At 37.6% G+C, this 23,735-nt stretch overlaps 1 protein-coding gene across 2 annotated transcripts in view; it reads right to left on the bottom strand.

The window, feature by feature from the left end:
• Positions 1-620: 620 nt before the first annotated feature.
• The window catches only part of NAMPT (nicotinamide phosphoribosyltransferase), a 35,878-nt gene continuing 12,763 nt past the window's right edge, over positions 621-23,735 (bottom strand). Inside the window, exons 3-12 of one of the 2 annotated variants that reach the window (XM_053943694.1) lie at positions 23,370-23,473; positions 20,444-20,572; positions 19,827-19,985; positions 19,344-19,480; positions 17,302-17,527; positions 16,009-16,128; positions 10,584-10,724; positions 10,303-10,437; positions 8,624-8,656; positions 621-920 (exon numbers count right to left, since the gene is read on the bottom strand). In XM_053943694.1, the coding sequence (XP_053799669.1) occupies positions 909-920; positions 8,624-8,656; positions 10,303-10,437; positions 10,584-10,724; positions 16,009-16,128; positions 17,302-17,527; positions 19,344-19,480; positions 19,827-19,985; positions 20,444-20,572; positions 23,370-23,473 (1,196 nt within the window). In that variant the 3' untranslated portion in view covers positions 621-908. Of the gene's footprint in view, positions 921-5,747; positions 8,657-10,302; positions 10,438-10,583; positions 10,725-16,008; positions 16,129-17,301; positions 17,528-19,343; positions 19,481-19,826; positions 19,986-20,443; positions 20,573-23,369; positions 23,474-23,735 lie in introns of those variants that run through there. The other variant, XM_053943693.1, reaches the window with a different exon arrangement.

Raw genomic sequence — 23,735 nt, 5'->3', positions numbered from 1 at the left:
CATGCAGTGTCTTGGCAAGAAGCAATTCAGAGTTGGGAGTAACCATAGATTATCATTTCAGCTTAAGCTGCCAGTCAGGTGGTGGCTGAAAAGGCTGCTTACACAACCCTTTCATGTATAAAATGAAGTTAACAGAAAGAATCAGAGCAAGTATGATCCAAGTACACAGAATTTATGAAAGATCATAGCCCATGAACTATGGCCACCACTAATAGAATGTCCTTAGTATTTATAAATATTTCCTTCTATAGTTGTAATATATACACATCTGTAAACATCTGTCTATTCATATATAGATAGATATGCATCTTTGTGTATAGAAACTGTATATATGTACATATATGTATGTGATCCCTAAACAATCATATACAGTCATATATATATATTTTTATATATATATATAAAATATCAACTGCCAGTGCTCACTTGATGCTCAACAAACATGACAGAGGCACCCACATTGGAACTACTGGTTCCAATACATTCTTGTTTCAAGTATAGAGGTGACCAGGTTTGTACATCTATCTTTTTGGGACACGAGACATGTCTAAGATGATGTCTGTGGTTTTAAAAGAAATGGCTCTTCACTCAAAAGTATTCTGGAATCTGGTTTAATCCTGAGTCCCTTGTTGAACAGAATTTTTTTGGAGTCCAAGGATGAGCACTGTGCAGACTAGGTTATCTTTGCCTCTAGCCCACAGTGCTTGGTGGGGCTGTCTCTGTTATGTGCAGCTTTCCTGTTCATGCAAGTCCCTGAGAGGCATCACCAGGTAAAGCCGCCCATAAGTTGGTCTGTTCCTTGGTAATTGTCCCTCTTTAATTCAAACCTGAAGAACAGATTTGTCCCAATGGCTCACTGCTTTTCTTATCCAAAGGTATCTCACCGCAGCATCTTGTGCCATTCACCATCAAGCACTGTACTGCAAAAGGACAAAGACAGCATGAGAACAAGAATCCATTTCACAAAATTCCCTGAGTTGTCTGGATTTTCCAATTTTTCAAAAGACTTTTTTGATCTTGTGGACAAAGGCACAGTAAGACTAAGGGAGAAATTACAGTAGAAAGAACAGTTTTAAGCTCCTGAGGGAGATTCTGATTGATAAATGCAAGAGAAAGTTACCTTCTTTGAAGTCCTTTGAAGGAGTCAATAGGTGTGTGCATATAACCTACTTTAATTTAAAAAAGGCATTCAACAAGATTTATAATAAAGTTTTCAAGGAAGCTAAGAAGTTTTGAGACACTAGGAGAGGTCCTTACATGTACACAACATTGATCAAAGAAAATAATAGGAAATTACTCAGCTTTCTCAGAGTGAAACACCACTTGGCGATCTGTGCTGGAGCTCCTGCTGCTCAACACGTTAAACAATGTAGAGAAGGGTGGGTAAGGAGGTGACAGCTTGCTGGAGGTGCCGAGTCACACACAGTAATAAAGGTGGGAGCCGATTGTGAAGAATTGAAAAAGGACTTTATGAAACACTGTGAATACATATTATAATAGGAGATGAAGTTTGGCATAAACCAATGTGCACAGGAGAAAATAATCCTAACCTCACATAAAGTGACATGTTATGATTAATCTATTACCTCTTAAATAGAAAATCCTGGTGTTACAAAAAATAGCTTAATAAAATGTCAATATAAAGTGCAGAAGCACTAAAACCAAACCAAACTTTGGCAATTCAAATGCCAGGCAAGAACAGAGAGTGTGACACAGAGATTTATGCCATTGTAGGAAAATTAAACACGGGTGATTGATGGTGGTGGTATTTCTCAAATTCCATGTTTTTTAAGAGAGTAGTGGACAGAGAAAGTCATTTGGGAAAGAACCAGAGGCCCTAGCTGACTTGCCTTGATTGCCTTGTCTTTGCTGCGATATAGAAACCATCCCAGTGACAGCACTTGTGTCTAATCAATTGACTTGGGAAGGAATTATTATTTACAATCATACAACCCCCAAATTCACTCCCTCCTCTCATGCTGGGTTACAGCACACTACATATTCAATAACCATATGGGTTCTTATCTCAAAATGCCTTTGGGCAGGACTCTGTTGTAATAGAGAAAAAACTACCGAAACTCTTCCCAGGCCTTGCCTAATCCACAATGGGCTGTGAAAGACAGACCAGGGATTAACCATGTGTGCTCTCTTACAACAAAACAGCCATGGGAATAGTCAGCACAGCTATAATCAGAGCTGGAGCTGAATTAGACTCAGCAAACCCACCTTTGGTGTTTGGGATGGCAGTGGGACAGGTTATTTCACATAGTGTTGGATTTTCCCAGCAGACACAAGACCCAGGATTGTGGTCTCCAGGAGCTCAAGAACTTTATCTTGCTACTCCACGTGTCACTGCAGCCACTGTCTGATGGGATTACCTGTGAGTAACCCACAGGGGACATGGCTGGACTGTCCAGAAGCACCTGCAGAAACCAAGCTAAAGTGCTTGAGTATTCAGCAGTGCTTCACGAATGATGATGAAAGTTCTAAATGTATGTTTCAGTATAGGACTTTTACATGGAAACCAGTTTTCAAGAGAATGAATCGCTATTTTTGCCAGATTCATGTCTGTTAACATTTTCATGGACTAACATTAACATTTTCAACTTGGACTCAAAAGGTAACAAAGGGTCACCTTTGTCACTAATGATCTTCATACATTAATCTATTTGCTTTTATTTGAAGGTGTAACAATTGCAAAACCTTGTACAGAGGTGAAATAATTATTTTTATCTTCTGGAGATTTACAGTAGCAATAAAAACAAATAATGATCTTCAAGCAGCAGTGCTGGAGGTGAGGTTGCAAAACTCACAATGTGGGGGAAGAAGAGGAGCTTTGTGAAGTTTATCACTGGCATTTGGTCTAAGAAGTAGCTACAACACACAAGGCTTGAAAAATGGATTAAGGTTAGACTAGGGCACATTAACAGACCACTGCTTTGTAATCACAGGGGCTTGGCAACACTTTGTTTTGGTTGAACAAGCTCAATGTTTTCACAGCAGATTACAGGATAGACTTGAACCTGCTCAGCTGAGACAGAAATGGCAGGGAGGCACCCCCACCAGAGGGAGATTAGTTGTCATGCTCTGACTGACCTTTCTGTGACTTACAGACATATCTGTACCCAAAGCCATTCCACCCAGAGATTATCCTCTTAAATTGCTGCGGTATGTCATCCTACTGACACATCCAACAACGAGCTGCAATTCCTTATACTTAAAATAGGGTGGCATCTTTTAGAATAGAGAAAACTTCCTTGAAAGGGAAGAGCACACCAGCCTTGTTCTTTACCAGGAAGATGAGGAAAGCACATCCCAAAGGCTGAGGAAAACAGCTCATTTCTTCTCCTGTTTGCAGGAAAGGGAATTAAGCTTGAGGCTGAAGTTCTTCCCTTTACCTTACAAGAAATAAGGTTCAGAGTCCATGCAGTTTGTTTGACACGTGTATTACTTATATTAATATTTCAATGTTAAGAGTACTCAGACATTATAAAACAAGTTTCCTGGAAGAGATCATGTGGAAGCTTTAAATAGCTACCTTAATAACCAAAATAAATGACAAAGAAGTAAAAATGTCCAGCCCTCAGAACCTTCCATGCATCCTTTATCCACCCACTTGAATTTCTTAAGCACTGTAATTATATGAAGATTCTGAAGCCATTTTCAGCAATTTATAATTACCTGGCTATATGCAGTATCTGTACTTGACATGACCATTGGATCAACTACCAAGAATCAGATCCTCAGATCTAACAAGTTATCAATGAAACATAAATACATATATTAAAAATTAGAGTATGCTTGTGTAAATTTATCTAGTGATTCTGTGAAATATCTTGGATTGATTTCTACATAAACTAAACTGCTGGGAAAAAAAAGGAGTTATACAACCCAAATTTAATGATTTTTTTTTCAATTGTAAACAAACAATAAACTTGCCCTTGAACTAATAACTGTGTAAGAGGGAAATAAAAACCTTGCTGGAGGCATGATGGCTCCTTATGTGTCCTTGAAAGACCTCTGTTCCAGCCAGAAGCAGGAGAGAAGACTGCCATTCTGGTGCCAGGAAACCTCACCATAACTTGAAAAATCTAGAAATTCTGTTCAAAAAGCAGTTAGGAGTACTCATGCAAAGAGTAGTAAGGAAATTATATGGAACAAAATATGTTGAGAAGAATCCTGCTGATCTCACTCCCATATCTTCTGAATTGCTCTGGGTTGTATTACACCAGACATCAGGGTACCTTTCAAGAAAATATGGTGCCACAGTAAAATACTTTTTGGAAACACTCTATTGCTAAGTGCTTTTCAGGTCTTCTGATTAATTAAAATGAAATGTCTTTCTGTGAAGGGTGTCCTAAAATCATTACCAAGATCAGCTGTGCTGCTCGTAAAACAGGAAAACCCCTCCAAGTACATAACACCCATGGTTAGCAACTGTGATTTTAGTAAGCATGACTTTACAAAGCATCTTTAATCTCATTAACTCCTTATCACCTGGTAATTTAGAAGGCATGTGATTCTCCACATAAGGCCCCTATCCATCAGGTTTAAGAGAATGATCTCTCACTCAGATGTTTACAAATCTGATGAAGATGTGCACTTAAAGGACCCTGATGGGACTCTCAGGGAAACCCAAACATTTCCAGGCAGAGATGCAATTACCATCATACAAATGCACCCTCGCAGTCCCTGCCTCAAGCAGCTCAGCACAGTTATAATTTTAATTGTTACAGTAGGATTGGAAGACATAAATAAGGCTCTTCCTGTGAATCCCTTGCCTTCTGCACAGGCCAAGACCTGGAATTTCCCTGCTGATTTCTTGCAGATGACCTGGGAGCCACCACCACCCACTCACAGCTGGTGAATGACTTAATTTGCACAAAGGCTGATCAGAGTGAGAAAATCTGGAGTGCTGTAGCTCTTGGGTTTTAACTCCATGGAAAGGAAGTGGAGGAGCACACCTGGCACTTGGGCTGTGCATGCTCTCTGTAAATCATGGAACAGAACCTTTAAATTCAAGCAGTATTGTGGGCTACAAGAGCCTCTTTCTACAGCACAGCAAGAGCTGAAGGGACCAGCAACAAATGGCGATACCATTACAGGAGGTGCCTTAGCCACCCTTACTGACACATCCCTGCTGGTAAGGTACCTGCTGCAACTTGAAGTCATGCAGGAGTTAAAGTGTAACTTCTTCTAGTTACAAAAATCCTGTCCAAAGGGTGTTTCATTATTTCTGCTACAGAGCTGATGTTACTTTTCACAGTACTGCAGCAAACTGGAGGATCCAACACTGATGGTTAATTTGCCTTTAAACAAGCATTCTAGTGACTTTAAAGTTGAAATAATGAAACTTTGAGAAAGGATTATGTCAAATATAGAGGATAATTTCTTAAATCAAATTCAAAATCAAGTGCTTTACTTTTCAACACAGACAAAATGATGAAGCATAGATGTACTCACACACACAAAAAAAAAGGAGGAAAAAATCCCAAAACCCAAACCAAATCCCCAAAACCACACACACACCCCCACACAAGAAAAAAAAAAAAGAGGTCAGTTTGCTTTCTCTTCTCTAGAACTGAGCTGGTTGTAAATTTAAGTCCAACTTCTGCAAGGCAGCTGAGTAGCTCTCCTTAAAGGAATGCAATGACAGCACAGCCCTGCTCTGGCCTGTGTTTGGCAACAAAGAGCACAGGATGACATCTGATGCCCAACATCAGAACTTTAAGACACAGTCAGATGGCTATGATTTTCACTGCCAGAACTAAACTTTATTTCCATGTGTATTACATACTGGTATTTGATGCCAAGTACATTAAAATTACTTTAACAGAGGATTTAAGTGAGGAATACTTATTCTTCACTAAACAAGAAGGAATGTAAAAACCTATAAGAAAAGAACTGTTTAAGCTTTGTTTTGATTTTGGCAAACCAAACAGTTAAGTACTCTTCTGTTCTCTCCTCAGATCATTCAAAGTACCAAAAAAGTCTTTTTTTTTATAGTCATGCAGCTGACGAAAAAAAATAGTCTTACAAAATCCATTTCTTATGCTAAATATGGTTACAAATCAGAGTATTAAACATAAAATTCCCAATTCCTATTTTTAAATACAAATACTGTATTATATTATGAAATGGGGATAATTAAAATATCTCAATGACTACAAATCTAGTAATTTAAAGCAAACAAACATGCTGTTTGCTTTCATGTGGAAGAATTAGGATATTGTATGGTTCAAGCACTGCAGTAATTTTTGTCAACTCCTTGATGCCCAGAATGTCAAACTGCCAAACACAAAGAGACAAGTGTTCAGGTCTGAATAGCACCGGGTGTTTTTCTTCCCCCCCACTTTTAAAGTTATTAACATTTAATAAAATGAGTGACATTACAACTTTCTGAAAGTGACATGCACAAGTACAGAATTTGCTTTGAGTTTCTAACTAATAAGCTGAAAATTTTTAGACAATACTTAACCATGTATTTCATGGTACAGATGAAAACAGTGCTTCCACAGTATATCCTCAGTTCTCAAGTACAAAAATATCAGTTATGGGTAGTCAATAGTTATCAAAATTTTTATTGGTACAGAATGAAAGCAGCATTTACTTTATTGTTTTTTAAACCATACATCATAAAATTCCCTAGTACACATGTGGAGGAGTGAAATAGGCTCTGTACTATTTACCTGCTACTGATCCTAAGTCCAGATTCAAAATCTTTCTGGGCCAAAACTAAACAATATAATTAATAGCTAAGGGAAGGCAGTTCCTCAGTGTGAAAGGTCAGCATTTGGAGTTTTACTAAAACACTATTCTTGAAACAATACATCACTTAAATGTATAATTACATACACTACAAGTGAAAAACAGGTTTTTATTAACAAGAACTATTGAGACTGGGCATAAACATCTTAACCACAAACCCTGGAAATATTATGGATGCCTTGATGTGGCCTTTTTTGGTGAGAGAGTAAGAACAATGAAGTATGGCTTTTCAATCTTCCTTTAAAAGCACGTTTTATAAAATTTTGTAGGCTTAAATTATCTTAGGCTTTAACATTTTCCAGTAACATCATCTACTAATTAGAAGCATTAATTACATCAGTATTTTAAGCAATTGGCTAATAGCTGATTGCCAGCAGAACAGGAACTGTTTGCTTTTGCTGTTGTTTTTTGTTTTTAAGTAAGGGAGGTACTTTTCTAGTGAGAGCCATCCTACAGTACTATCAAATATTTCAGAGGTTACTACATAGCTTCTCAAATAAAATCCTCAACAGTTTCATTTTCCAGCAGATACTTAAATCAAGCATATGCAGAGAGCAAATACAATCAAGTGCAGACAGTTCAAAAGTATCTCTCAAACACATGGTTTTACTGTTACCCTCTGCAAAATAAAAGCCCCTCCTCATCCCAAACAGATGGGGCAAGAAGGGGAAACAGTTCTGCAATTCATGTAGGAGTTTGGCTAGCATAGTTTTATTAAAGTTGTTAACAAAAATAGTTAAACATTTTTACAATTTAACATCCAGTCTGACAAAAGGCAAATCAATGAAAAAAATACAAAAAAGTAAAAAAGTGCACTACCCAGTCCAGTATTTTGCTTTAAATTCATGTCACTTACAGTATATGAAAAATAAACCCAGAAGTGTAATTACTTTAAAATACACCGCTTCCGTATTTCAGTATTTTACACATATATTCTATAGTGGAAGAGGAGATCTCTTAAAAACTTTACTCTTAAAATATTGAGGTGCATATACCAAGTGGGATAGACTTGGCAAGTTAAGTTGCAGTAGAGAATCCTTTCAAATTTGGCATTTCACTTACACACCTTACTGTGCCAGCAAGGTCAGTAATACCTAAACCTTCTAGAAAGAACAGTAATTTTGTTTAACGCAGATTTACTAATACGGACAACTACAAGAAATGGTGAGGTCAGCAACTCTATGGGATCTTAAGGAGATACAAGTCCTGATTTAGTTGTCAAATGGAACAATGTCACAACAAACTTTTAAGGCCATGTTTTATTTGCTGATTAATGGACAAAAGGCAATGGATTCCCCCCCCACTGAATATTTTCTTGAAAGTCTGTGCTCATAAAAATTATGAAAAGTTGGAAAGACTTAATTATTGAAACTTTAAATATATTTTACACAATCTTGTTTGTACAAAAATACAAGTTAAATATAAACATAAAGCAATCATGATAATTTTATGTAAATCCATTTTGTGATATTCTGTTATATATAAAAAAGTTCTGCAGCTCTGTCTCATTTGTGAAAAGATCAATACCAGATTGAATCACTACTGGCAAAGGGCCCTAAAAAGCACACTTCAGCATTAAATATGTTTTACAAGGTAAGTACCATTTCCTGATTTCATCTTCTAAAGACTGGCAAAAGATAGGGCAGTATGTCCATAAACCAACAAATAATTTGGCTACAATGTCATAAAACACAAACACACAAATCTGTACAATAAACCAGTAGCTATGCAGTACGAACTAGTTACACACACATACACAGACATGGAATGGAACTTAGTGAGATGCCGTCTGTAATTCACTGTTCTTCAGCCTGGCATTTTGTCTTACTTCATCAAATGAATATGACTTCGTTACCTTTCCATTCTTAAATACAGTGTGAAGCAGGTCCTGCAAGAAACACCGCTGCTTTAGCAAGAGTGATTTGGCAAACACAGGTTACACAAACTCAAAAGCAAGCACACAAATCCAGCCTTATCAGGCTGGAACTTTAGACTGTCAAGGTACTAAATCCTTACAGCTTTTTCTGACACCTTTCACTAATGGTTACACAGAAGAAAGGGCTTGGGTCACCCTGTGCACAGACAGCAGCTTTGTGCTGACTAGTCCCTTGAGTGTGGTATCACGCCTGGCCAAAGCAAAATACACACTAAATACACCTTGCTAGAGCAGTTTGTAAGAAAGGTGACACACAACCAATCAAATACAATGGTCTAAATGAAGTATTTTTTTCCTCTAGAAAAAAAAAATCAAAATCTTTCTTCATGTGCCTTTTATTCATATATTTTGTAAAACAGCATATCAGGATGGGCTTGCACACAGCACACTGGAAGGGCAACAAGCACATCTGGCAACAACAGCCAGCACAGCAGCAATACTGAGCAGCCCCTGCATTTGGTGACCTACTGCAACGAGCTGTGGCTTTAGAGAAATGGGCCCACAGAAGGGTAAATTTCCCTGTCATTTCCAGGGAGCCCCAGAACTGGTACCACACCAATGACCCTCTCTAATTTCCTGTGACCAAAAAAATGTAATGAACAATTTCACCTGACAAAAATGAAGGGACAACATATTGCCTAATTTCAGAGCCAAAGTCCTGTAGTTTGTATTGAAGAGATTTCTCACCATTAGGTCCCTCCTTCTCTACATGAACATGAATGTTCATAATTCACATATGTACATGAATATGTTCATAGAAAAAACTTTAAAATTTAAATAAGATCTTTGTGTCCAGAGCACAATATCTTCAGTGTGTAACTCAGGTTTTTTTCATCTGGAAATTTCTCAGAGATCTAAGTTTTATGCTTACTGTTCTGTAAAGCATTGTGCCTCTTAGTACTAAAACAGCTTCTGTATACCAGAAAAGTTTAAAGTTCTGAAAGCAGAAGTGCAATTTGACAACTTATTTTCAGTCCTCTTAACTTGGGAAGAGACTTAACATGCAGTTTAAAGATTTATTGTTGGATGCTGAAACACAAGACATATCAAATTGAAAGCCTGAGATTGGCATAAAGTCTGTGCTTATTTCATGGAAATAGCATTCCATTTTGCAACTTTGAAGAATTCACAGGGAAACTGCATTCCTGGTTTAAATTTACATCTTTAAAAACTGTGGAACTACTCTGTGTACAGAGCACTAACTCCTGAAGTAGAAACACATTTTAGTTACAGCTGGCCCTGTTCCACCTCCAGCTAGGGTCACCACTCAAATTGTGCAATACTGGCCAAACAAAACTACCTGGCCAGTATATATTCTGCAACACTGAGACTTTAGTTTTGGGGAAAAGTGGTAATGTTCTTATGTTTCTGAAGACAAAAAAAAGACAAAGATCTGTAATTGTAAAGCCTGAACATTCTACTGTCATTCTAACATTCTGCTGTTACTGAATTTGGTATTGAGGTCATTTCTGAGGTAATAAGATGGGAGTTGAACAAAATGACAGATCAGAAATAAATTCTGAAATGAAGTTATAACCTGCTTTTTCTCAGTGTATTTTTGCATGAAGAATGATGCAATAGATTTTAAAAATTCATACCTGTCCATACTCTTCAAGATCTCCCTTGCCTTCCTCAAGTGTCACATACTCTCCAGCAGGTGTCCTATGCAACGACAGCCGTCCTTTCTTTGACCTTTTGTTGGGATCAGCTACAGGATCTTTGAAGACATTTATCTAAAATGAAGAGGATTTTTTTAGGAGGAAAGGGCTTTGTGGGACCTAATGCAGATGGTGGTAACGTAACAGGAAATGTCAAACGGGTTTTCAAATGGGGAGGCCTCTCCAGAAAGCAGAGTGGTAGAAGTTGTACAGAGACATACCCCAAGGCCGTTGGTCACCACGTAACTACATTTGAAGGAACAGTTTAAGAGGTCTCTGGTTAGTTTCTGCAACAAAGCTCCACCAGATCCAAAGGCAATATTCTCAATACTCCATTTATTCTTCTTCATTCCCTCCACAATCTAATAAGAAAAAGAAAGTTATGATGGAGTATACTTTTAGGCCACGCCATTTTCCCATAAAAATATTATACTACTTAAACAAGATGCTTTTACAGACAGTTAAGCCAACTAACATTCAGTTTCCAGGAGATGTACGTAATAATTTGGTCAATACTTGGACCACTGTTTGCATTTTTATTTACAGCTCCAGTGTGGAACTGGAAAGCTTTTGCTGTAACACAATTACCAGGCCAGCACATACACTTCCCAAACTAAGGTGGCACAGTGATGCAATGTCCAGAAAAACAGAGCTCTAAAGAAAATAAAAGACTTTATCGGAGTATTTCAGAGCCTTGCAGTTTCTCAGAATTATGGAAAGACCAGGAATCAGAGCCTGTATCCTGAAACAATGTAGTCATCCTGCTCAACTCCAGAAAGTTATTACCCTCTCTGACAAATGACTTGAACACAGTGATTCTCTTGAAAATCTCATTGTTTAGAGTAAGATCAGCAAGTTCTAAGATAGGAAATGAAAATACATAAAACTGCTCAAAGAGTTTGCTTTGCCACCTTCTCCAGCAGGTACAGATCAATGTGAACTGCTATCAACAGTGGAGGTAAAAGTTACTGTATCATTTCCCTCCACCCTGATTCTACCCTGGCAAATGTAGACATCCTCTAGCCTAGAGTAATGGGTGCTCATTTGGTCATGCTCATAAAGGGCCAAGATTTGTTTCCCTGACCTGTTACTCTTATGACAGCCTGAAATGATGGTTATAGCCCTAGAACAGGAGTTCAAACTCTCTTCTCCTAGCATTTTACAATCAAAGGCAGGTGAGAAAACCAGAGTGGGTGAGACAGCAAAGTACCATCCATCCAGAAAAACAGGAAGGCGAGAAGCAGAATGGAAGAACATTCTATGGGGAACAGTGCAGAGTTTCAAAAATCAGCATAGTCAGAAATCTAGTAATATTTTGGGCAATCTTAGTGTCCTGCATGAAAAAGAAATGCCAGCGTAGCACTGGACAGGGCTGTTTCAGGAGCTACTGATGTCAAGCTGCTTTTTTAAGGGACAACTAAGACTCATATGAGGGGGGAAAAGATGGAAAACACAATTCCAATTATAGACTGTAACAAACTGGTAGTGTAAAAGTATTTTGTTTATGCACTTAGTCACATACAGACTATCTTCACAGACACGTTCAGTCTGAATGCCTGACAGAGGCCAGTCAACAGGACATGTGGACAGCAGAGTCATCATCTTCTGAGGGCACGCTGGGAACACCTTCCCACTACATTTCTATCAGAGATTTACCCAGGAGAAATCTTATCAGCAAGTTTCCATCATTCCAATGGTACCTACTTACTCAGCCTCACTCATCTCGTCAAGCAAAATTAATCTCAAGCTCTACCACCATGACTTCTACTTAAGAGAACCCTTTGAAAGCTTTGTATCCTGAACAAATGTCCTCTTAAATACCTGGCAGCCCTGTGGATTTTAGCAGTAGACAACATACTCTCTCAGTGACCAAGAGCAAAAGGAATCTTTATTTTCAGGTGATTAGACTCTCCTGGAAGCAGTTAAAAGAGGTACTCAGGGAAGATAAACAATTGAAATTAATTAAATTCTCCTTTAAGTACCTCAAAAGTAACTAAAGCTGACAAAGGGTGGGTAAGAAATGGTATTTTGTATAGCTTCTACTTGAGAAGAATGCCCAGTAGTGCCATAAGAAATGAGATTTAACTGGGCCTGGATATGAACTCTACTTATCTGTGCTGTCTTTTAAAGAGTAAATATAGGTAAACTCCACGTGGCCTCTGGTTCTATCCAGACCCTGAGCAAGCCTGAAGCTATGTGAACTGCTGGCCAAGCCTGAGCCAATGTGTTCTGCTCACCTCATGGTGCAGTTGCAAAGGCCAGCAATGACACTGAACTCACTTGAACACACCTGCAAGGTAACAACTACCTGATATAAACAACATCCTACACCACGGCACGTGATGCTGAGGCTTCATGTTAATTGATGCCTGCAGGTTAACAGATGTTAGTCCAAGTACAGCATAGCTGGGCCATGGCTGCTTAACCCTCTTGCCTGGGTGAGAAGAAACGTGAACCCCCTTTCAGCTTGTGCTCTTGCTCTCATTTACAGATGGTTTGTTCAGCTCATGCTACAGCCACAACTCCTCACTCTGGGTGAAGAACTGGCTTCTGGCTTTCCACTGTCTCAAGGGACTTCCTTACTTAGATTGATCTTTGTCTGGTGAGGAGGGGAAGGGAAATCCAGACTAAGCTGAAAGACAGCCCTGACTGTACCAGTGACCCACGGCAAAGGCCCAGATATTACTATTACTTCCTTAGGTGTGGAAAAGATATGGCAAACAGCAGTGGTAACAGGAAAAAAGAAGAAAAGAGGGAGATCTGAAACAACTGAAGCCTCCCGCAAAGGAAAACAATAAAGAAGATTTTTTTGGTTTTTGCTTCATACTTTCAAACCTATACAGGGAGAACAATTCAGGTGTCAAGATTTTCACCAGCTTCCTCTGACCATTATGAGCATGATTAATACATGAACTGTGACTCCAGATTAGAGGATTTATTTTGTATAAAAATTAAAAAAATTAAAGACATCTGGAAATTGAATGTTCAAAGAAAATCCTTTGAAAGTGTAGTATATTGTGGAGTTAGCAGATTGGAATGATTTTTAGAAGTGAAAATGCAAAGAAAGTCAAAAAAGTTCCTTACCTGTTCTACCAGCATCCCCTATTAAAACAAAGAATTTTAAAATCCAGTTTATACTGAGTTGTTTTCTATATTGTTGTTTCAGCTACTTTGGATAGTTAAATCAGACTAATGGTCATTACCCATGTTAGATTTTCCTACTGTACCCATTACCTTTCATCTGAACTGTAACAATAAATCATGCCTAGAATTGAAAACTGATACAGAATACTTGGAATAAAAATCTTGCATAGGCTGCAAGAGGGGGGAAAAAAGATGGCCACAGAGATACATTTGTATTTGTTCATGTAAACTCCTTTTGGAAAAGAATGAATTATATTCCAGTGTTGGTTTAGTTTTGGTGGGTTGTTTTATTTTGGGTTGTGGTTGTTGTTTAAGGGATTTTTTTAATGTTATGCTATTATCCAATCTTCTAAAAGTCAGCATGGTAAAACCTGGGGTTTGCTGACATAAAAGTATGAAGAGATTCATAATATTTAAATAAAATTAAAATTAGGTTGCAAAATCATGGCCATTTTGCTCCAACATAATTTGCTGCTGTCAAATGAAAAATGTCACTTTCCTTCCTGCCCATTTCTCGCAGCTCAAAACAACAGTTTGTTTTCTTCTGTACAGTGCTGGTGAGTATTAGCCCCTTTTTGAGGTACAACTTCATTCACTAAACCACAAAAGTGATCCCCTTTTGCCTGAATTAGTTTGCTGCTACATATGTGGTCTAAAAAGTTTTAATGACTAGTGGTTCAATGACCAAAGCTGACATGAGGCACAGCAAGATTTGAGTCAGGAAGAAATGAGAAGGTGCCACTGGGCAGCAGTGATCTGCCTGCTCTGTATGTCTTGGGGAACTGGATCTTCTGCTCTCTTTTATTACATGTTACAGGTAGGTATCTCATAATCAATTGCAGCTTCAAAAGGAAAATATATAAACAGGCAGATCACCTGAACAAAGAATTTCTCATTCTGCCTCCCATCCTCTCCCATTATTAGCTGTTGCAATTATTTTACTGCTCTATTTAGAATTTGGAGAGCAGAGCATTTTTCACTGTAGTGAAAAGATATTTAAATACTTGCTTTAATATTTAATCAGAATCGATGCTATATGACAGCCTTGAATTTTGTCCAGGGTAACATAGGAAAAGCAAACAGAGTTCCTTGCAAGAAAGAATAGTCCAGTTTCTGTCCTCTCACAACTCATGAAAATCTCAACCATAACATACTTGCCTAACACAGGCATGAGTCCTGTTAGATCATTGTTCAGAACAAGCAGAAATGTTTTTCTTCTGTGTGGGTTTTGTTCTCTTTAACAGAGTGTCTTCCCCTGCTATCTAATGATTACACTCTGTTTCCAGCTATTAACCTCTCATGCTTGTGTTCTGTTAAGCGTATTACCATAGTTGTACATTCTCAAAAAGCCACATGGGACAAAAAAAATAAAATAGAATTTACTTTAAAGGCCGTTGTCAGGGGAAAAAAACCTGCAGAGCATGACTGCACTAGAGCTGGTCTATCAGATTACAATCTCAGTATTAACTGCTCTCTAGAGATCTGAGTGACAAATTGGAGTTCTCTCATTGAGATTCACATTATGTGCCCACGTCATGCAGATGGCTTCAGACTAACTAAAACCCAAAACTGATACCTCCCTTGCTCAATATTGACAAGCAGCAAAAGTCAGCTTTGTTGAGAGGAACCTAAGGATGTGTCAGTCTAGGAAGCGTCAATAAATTCAAGTAAAATTAATCTTAACTTTATTCAACTTATTTCTGGTTTTGAACTCTAATACAGCTGAAGATGAAAGATTCAGGACAAACCAGACCAAGTCAAGTCCTCTTCCTCTCACATGCCCTTTGCCCTCTGTAGTTACTGCAGTCTGTACCTTTATAGCCATATTGCATTACCTAGTATCTACCTCTAGTCAACAGTGGTGCATTTATGACTTATTTCAAGCATGCAGAATTCACTAAATAATTTATGTCTTGGTAAAATTGCAATTTTGACTCAGACTATAGCCTAATCTTTTACACATATTTTCTGGCTTTTCAACTAATCCTTAGTCCACTAGTTACTCAATCAAGGAACTTGCTTTCCTTACCCTAGGTTTTAAAAAGTCTCCTTCAAAGCTACACCTTCAATATGTAAGGACAAGCAGATTTCAGATGGTACATAACTAATGAGCCCAGCCAGTTAATTACTACTACTGCTGCAGCACAGTGATCATGCAGTGTGCCTTAGACATCAATGAAAGGACCAAACAGTGCCAGATTTTGATCTCAATGAGACTTGACAAGCATGATGAAAGCAAACAAAAGGGGAGACAGTGGAAAGAGAAAGCTTACAACAGAGGGATTAGAAAATGCCTTTTAAGGTTTTTTATGCATCTTAATAATTTCCTGTGGAGTTTTAATGAATTTGTTTTATGCATTATGATATCACTGCCAGTGTCTGGAATGAAGGGCAGGGGTGGGGTCAGCTGTCTCTGCTGCAACATCTGACTAGTTGTAACAGAGTCCAGATTAAATATCAACCTTGTCAGTGTCAACCTGACACACGAACAGGATCTCCTACCTCTTGCAATGTGTTGATATCCACACCATCCCCTTGAATAACTCTGAGATACGGTGGCAACAACTTATAGCCTTTAGAATTCTCTGTAATGGGAAACCTCTTCCCCAAGATCTCCAAGACCTATTGAAAAGGGAAAGACAGTTCTAAATGAAAATAAAAGCCTGTCATTCCAATAAAGAAACAATTTCCACACTTGACTCATGTTTTTTCTAAAAAAATTAAAATAAATCCATAAATATACCCACATAAGCATGCTCTAAATCTATCCACACACACAAAAAAAAAAAAAAAAGGCCAAGCCACTGCAGTGGAAGCCCTTAAAGCAGTCACAGACAACATGGTCATTAAGAACTTGCACCCAAGAGCTAATCAGAACCATGCTTCCACCCTTTCTCCCTTTGCTTGCTGTGACTTTTTGGTATTAAATATGTCAGCCGAAGATCCTGCTCTTCTTTTGACCTCCCTTAAGATGGTGGATGAGGCTTTCAGTTTTTTACGATTTGTAAGCCACAAATATTTAAATTGAAACATTTAAGCTAGGAGATTTTCTTATCAGCTCTGATAAAGATCATTTAGAGTTACTATTTGTGATATGCCACTTATCCCAAAGGAAAAAAAAAAGTGTTAATCTGTATAGATCTAATTTGATAGAGTACCAATGAAACTAACATTACCCCTATGTTCTTGCTTGGACAGTGTTGACAGTTACTCATATTCAGAGGTATCAACAGCTTTTATTATGAAACTGAAACAATCATTATGCTTTCTAAAGAGCAATATGGCAATAAGTATTTTTCAATGTGGAGTCAGTGCCACTGACTTAAATGCACATCTTATAAAAGAGAGAAGAAGGCTATTTGTAGCATGAAATAGTGAATTACATTAACATGGGATGCCAAGGTACCTAAACTTAGTAGTAAGAATTGTTATTGGCCTGGCATTTACTAGCACTCAAGTGGTTTCCCATTGCATTTGTTAAGTGTCAAAAGTGTCTTTTTATAAAAGCATTCCAACATCATTACATCAGCAAAACTGGTAACTTGTAAAAGCTTCAAGAACCATATGCAAGAATGGGATTGATGAAAAATATGAAACTATTTGGAGAGAAAAAGAGTTTCCATATATATACTGAGGTATAGTAAACATTTACATTTTTCATAGGTCCAAATTAGCCAGCATAAAATATATACAATGCATACGAAGTTAGAGCCTTATATGTTTGCTAGCCAGTCATTACAAAACAAACAATTGCCCTCCCAATCTTGTATACAAATGGCTTCAAGAAAAGATTACCTTTAGAACAGTGTCAAGGGGATTCCCAGAATCTGGTCTAATAATAAGTGGTGCCTCTGGACTTCGGGCTTCTATTATATGCCTTAGGTCATCACCCCATATTTTTTCACAAGCATTGTAAATGTCGTAGCTGTCACTAACCACAGATACAGGCACTGAAGAAAACTGTGTTACTATGTGTTCAAAAGCATCTTTTTCATGATCTTTCCCCCAAGCTGTTATGGTACTGCAAAGGCAATTGAAAAATTCATATTAGAATTGCATTTACATGTCATTCTGTATTTCTTACTAGCAACAGTTCAAGACAATAAGCAGTATGATTACATGACAGCAGAAACTATGTGCTTACTAGCTCTGTGTTGCATGGATTATGAATACACTATATATTAAATAAAGAGACTTAATTCAGACAGGGAAGTATAGATGCAAGGATAGAACATCTGCTCTGACAACTTCACGCTACAAAATGGAAAGTCAAGAATGAAGGACCTCACCATGTGTTAGAAAAATCTAAAGAAGAAAACAATTTATTTTTTTTTAATAGTGATATAAAATTAATATTCTCACTTATACGAACAGTCCTCTAGAGGAAGCTCAGAACATCTCCCTTGGTTGAAGGCCACAGGCAAGCACATAAACCAGAGCTGCTGAGAGCAGTAGCACGTTACCGAATGCAGTTGATCTGCAGTAGCTGCTCAGACCAGCTGACATAAGTGACTTTAGTAACTTGTGTGCAAAGACCTAGAAATGTTCTCATGAACATAAGAGTCAGTGGGCATTGAATTTTTACCTTAAAATTCCAGCTTTATCTGCTGTGTGGCCAAGTCCCAGATCATGGTAGCAGGGAGACTAACTAACTTTATTTCACAGAGGTTGGTGCAGTCTCAGGAGAGCCTGCTGACACGCCAGGAGCAACCACCATGCTCACAACACCAGCTCGTATTGGAGGTTGTGGAACAGTACAACAATTCTGTAAAAATTGGGGTCTTTTGTATGAGACCCTTTTTGTGTATTAACTTGGGAAGGGTGACTGCAGTCTGCTTTTGGTGGTGCAAACTTTAGGTAGGGCAGTTTAAGCTCTCTTCTCTAATGCCAGCATTTTAATATGTTGTGCAAAAGACACTTGATCTTGACTCCATGTGTTTCCTTTTGCTTTCATTAAAAAAAAAATTTATAATAGTTTTGGTCATCAGAAGTTTCAGACAAAAACTGTCACATCTATTAGTCAAGCAGGAGTTCTAAAGCGGCACTACAGCAATGGTACAAAAGTTCTATGAAGCAATGCTCCTTTAAAGATGATCACTACCCTACAAGGGCTATTCATGTAAGCCTTTCTGCAACACCTTTCCATTATCTGTCTTGCAATCCTAAGTGAATAATAACTATTTAAAATCAATAGTAAATATTTAACGGGGTTTTGTGCTCAATATGAAACACACAACCAAGCTTGTTTAATATTCTCATTTCAGCATGCAGACATGCAACTGCAATTCAAGGACTTGCATTCACTCCCAACCTTGTACAGGACATGGATTGAAAAAAAGTAAGAGCTCTCTCTCTCAAATGTTTGACATCAGTTTCCTTACTCTTAAAAACTCATTCACCATTCTTAATGATATAGCAAGAATTTACCATTACTAGTTATACTGATGGGAAGCTTGAGAGCAACTGCCTCTTCTGGAGGGAGAACATAAACTATTAGAGTCCAGAACTGCAACTCAGAGTTTGTCAATTTAAGATTTTGTATTTAAAACAAAATTTGAAGTTCATAATGTGAATCCTCAATATCTATAGACTATAAACTTTCAAGTTCATTCGAAAAGACAGTGATAAGAAGGTTAGAGTTAAAAACATTTAAAATACATTTATAGCTAAGAACAATCATGCTACATATGTACCCCTAGACCATATAGAGGCATCAGTACAGAATTGCAGGTTCAATAGCTGGATCAGTCATGGCTAATACTGTATGGTATATTTCTGGATACAAAGATGGGTAATTTTTTAAACTATTCTTAGAAAGGCTTAGACTAGTATCTTACCTGTGTTCAGCAGCTGGAACAGAATATCCTGGAACTGGATCTTTTGTACCATAGTACTTTTTAATTAATGCAATTCCTGCTACAGTGTCTGTTCCTTTGAAGTTCACCAAGTGAGCTGAAGCTCCTATTCCTGCAGTCTGAAGAAGATGCAACTTTCAGTTTCCATGCCAAATACAGAAGCCTCCAGTCACCACCTAACACTAGTTTGTAACAGCAAGAGTCTGACTCAATTCCCACTTCACCAATAATTCATTCACTTACACTGGGAAGACAGAGAAAACTTCTCCCAGTCTAGTGCTCACAGTTCAGACACTGTACCCACCCCCGTGCCAGACCTTCCCCTCCACACTTCGTCCAAACACAGTGCTCTGTGCATTCACAATTTCAGAGCTCAGCAGAGCTATAGAGGTTAACAGACACATCTACAGCTCTTCATAATTAGGAACAATCAGACTTTTCAAATTGTTAGACAAACAGTTTTACCTCTTGTGAAGAAACTCCTCTGTAGCCAAAGTCATGCAGTTTATATTCCAGTCCTTCCAAGCTGCCGGAAGTCTCCAGCAAATATTTGGCCAAAATCTTTTTCTGCTCTCTAGAGTTTGTAGCCACTGTGATTGGGTACCATGACTGCACAAGAATAGTCTAAAACAAAATCCATCATAATATTAGGTGCATATTTGTTTAGAGCTTGACAATGCCCGCTTGGCATTTAATCAGGCACAAAAAGGTCTGTTTATTTTCATTCCCCGTTCAGAAAGTACTGATGCCTCCAACAGTTTGCTTTAGGGTTTAAGTAATTATTTTTTATAAGGTAGCCAAGGTATTGACCTTCTCAGGAGTTACCACTAGCAAACTACCAACACACAGTTCCCCCAGCCTCCTTTTTTATGGGTAAAAGTACTGCTGTGAATTTCCTGTACAACTATTATGATCCCTTGACAGGTGGGGGAAAAAGGTCTGTGTAGGACAACTACAGAAGAGAATTAAAGCAGAAAATGAAAGTTGCCAGAGATTTCCCGTAAAGCAATACAGGATTCAACCTTTAATTTAAGTGCATTAATATTTACTTAGAAAAAACATGTTAAATTTCTAAAACTTACCTCAATCCAGTTTGTGAGCCAGTAGCACTCTGGATCTGTGTTTTCTACTGTGAAGAGAACATTTCCTCTGGGAATTACAGAGCCCTCAGGAACAGCCTTTATTTCTATAGGAAGATGGCCATCGTATTTCTGTGTAAGAAACAGTAATGTTGTTAGACACCAGGAAAGATTAGGACCTATAGCTCTTTTATTTAACTGCAATGGATAAAACGTTATGAGCAGATAAAAGCCTTCTTCTTTTAAATTTCTTCCAACTCTAAAAATAAACTCACCAGTCCAAATAAATGAAAAAAATCCACATTTATCAAAAAAGGACAAAAATTCCGTGACTTATAAACCAGTCTCTTTATCAAAACAAATGATGGTTACTGGTTGTATTCCTTGGGCAAATTGAACTAGGAAAGCTTAATCATTCTATAAAAATACCTAAGTTCTACCCACAGAACAAGTATTTGCTACTCATTTTATTGAATGCTTTCACATGCAGTAAGCTAAAAAAGGTTTAGCTACTATCCAGATTTTTTTAAAAAATCCACTAGTTTTGCTTAGTATGAATATGTGCTTTGTTCGTTTATTACAGCAGGATCCATTTAATAACTATTTTAGAGAATATTTTCATCTCAATGACTTAAATTTCTTAAACATGAAGTCTTACATTGGAATGTCACTCTTGTCAGTCTTTTATCCCCAAAGGACTAAACATTGTGTAAAATATGCCTTTTGAAAAAGAGTCACCTGCAAATAGCAACTCTAGGAGACTAATTATAACTTTGTGAAAGAGCTCTGCAAGTTGTACTGGCAATATTGAAATGTTTTGTATGGTAATATATTTTGACAGAAAGCTTCCCATGAGATATTCTATTATAGGCAACAAAAATTGCATCAATTCAGAGAAATTACAGATTCATAAGTAGCATCAAAACATATTCTCTGGTACTCAACAGACATAAGAAATCTCTTCTACCTTACAGTTTAAGATTATTCAAAAATGTAATAACCTGAAGCAAACTGTGTTTATATACCACACAGGGTCTAGTTTTCAGATTTGGAGATATACGGATTAACAAAAGACAACAGAGCCTTCAAAAAGGCTCAAAATAATTTATTCATGAGTCAATAAAGGCAAAAGTATAGTTAAGTGAAAAAAGGATAGAACAGATTTCAAAGTTGCTCTAGGTGTTGATTTTGCCCATGGTGAAAAGTGCTATGATCATGCCATGGCTCTATTATAGCCCTTTGCAAAAATTCTGGATAGACTTGACTTGTACAATTCAGGACTTCCATCTTTATCACTCATCACTGATTCCTGCCAACTTCCAGCCTTTACACCAGCCCACTGTTCTCCAGGAAATCCTTTTCTTTCTTCCAGCCCTTCACACCATCAGTATTTACCCATTCATTTATTCTCATTACAAACTGATATGTGTACATTTCAAATTCATCCTGGCACTTCACTCACACAGCCACTGCACCCACCACTTTACCTACCACACCTGAGGCAACTGAGCTAGGGAGAAACAGTGGCAGGTGTGTGAACAGACACTGGAATTCAGGCAGCAGAAGCAGGGACTGTGCACAAAGGGCACACAAAGACTCAAAGAGTACGTAGACTTCCAGTTTGAGAGCCACCAGCAAATGAGAGCAAGACGTGAAAGTCATGTTTGGGTTTCTTATATACACACATATAAATATACACACACACATATTTTTAATAAGAAAACCTGACAAAGGAATAAACATACACAGAGGGTATGCAGGAATGCTTATTTTGACTAGACCAAAAGTTGAATGGACTTAGTCAAGCCACATTACAACTCAGTGAGGACAGACATGCAACATTAAAAGTGTATTAATTCCGTTTACTCAAAGAGGGATCAAGCTTACTTTAACACAGATAAAAGCAGTTCACAATGTATAATATAGCTTAAACACAAATATGGATTGAATTCACGTTTGTAGTTATTTGAACTGGATGCAAGTCCTCTACAAACCTCTCCATAACTCTCTCTTAGAAAACTGTGGGCTTATTTACCTTGCTGCTATTTGCAACATGACAAAAGTCACTCTTCTCTTGCACACCTATGGTCCACCCCAGTAGCAGGATGACATCCAGATACTTTAACAAACAGATGCCACAATAAAAGTACACACAATTAGGGTATCCAGGGATATATAAATGCAAAGGCCTAAAAAAGGGGCTTTCAAATGCCAAAAATATTCACTCACCAAAACCCACAATGAAATGAAGCATTTAATTAATCTGCAGAGATTAGTATAGCTCTGATGAATGCTATTAGTCTGAATCTGCTGCTTTTACAGAGAAGAGATGTTTGTAATTACTTGAAGTCTAACACTTTTTTTAAACAAAAGGGGAAAGGGATAATTGCAAAAAGACTAAACTTGAAAGGTTTTGTGTGACAGAAGTGCTCAAGCCTTGTATTTTATAATAAAATTCAACATTCATATCTCTGAAAAACTTACAAAACAACTGAACAAAACATGTATTTTCTGGAACTATTATACACCCAAGAAGTTGCAATGCTTTCTGCATTAGAGTAAACACTGCAATGATTAGTTAGAGAAAGAAATGTAAATGATGTAGGCAATCACTGAGTGCTGTATCACATATGGAGACCTGCCAACAAGCCCCCACTCACTCACAGGAGCTGGCTGACGGCAGCCATAAATCCTTATTACCTGCAAAGCCGCATTTGGCATCTGAAAGCATGAAAATTACTTTTCTCTAAGGAATCACAATTATATGATTATTCTTTGACAGCTGCTACTCCCTGTACACTAAACATGAAAAGCTAAATTTACCCAGTCTTTATTATCAAGATTAAAAGGAGATACTCTCATATTTATTCTATAGTTGATTCAGAAATCCTTTACAATGATCTCCAACTATTTTCACAGTTTTTTTTACCTCTAGAATATAGTTCCATCCCTTTTCATTGAAGACATCATCTTGAAAATGCTCCCTATATACTTCTTTGGCTTCCTTGATTTTCTCTTTGGTCACCACTTTACCTGGAGTTTCAGAAACAGATTAAAGCTTAGAAACTTGCAATATTCATCAACTGATAAAATAAATAACAAAAAGGTTCAGGCACAGCAAAGTTACTTTGCCTTCAACAAAGATAACGAAGAAAATGTCAAATGCAGAATGTTTAAACCTAACTTTATTTTATTATACAGATTAGGAATGCTCAAGAAACCATGAGGGTAAAATAGACCTGTGGATTGCAGATGACTCAGGAAAATTCTGAGATTATTACTCTTTTATGACAGT

The sequence above is a fragment of the Vidua chalybeata genome, chromosome 5 (assembly GCF_026979565.1).
Source record: "Vidua chalybeata isolate OUT-0048 chromosome 5, bVidCha1 merged haplotype, whole genome shotgun sequence".
Classification (NCBI taxonomy): domain Eukaryota; kingdom Metazoa; phylum Chordata; class Aves; order Passeriformes; family Viduidae; genus Vidua; species Vidua chalybeata.
The sequence above is the reverse complement of the archived record's forward strand: the minus strand, read 5'-3'. Positions and strand labels throughout refer to the sequence as shown.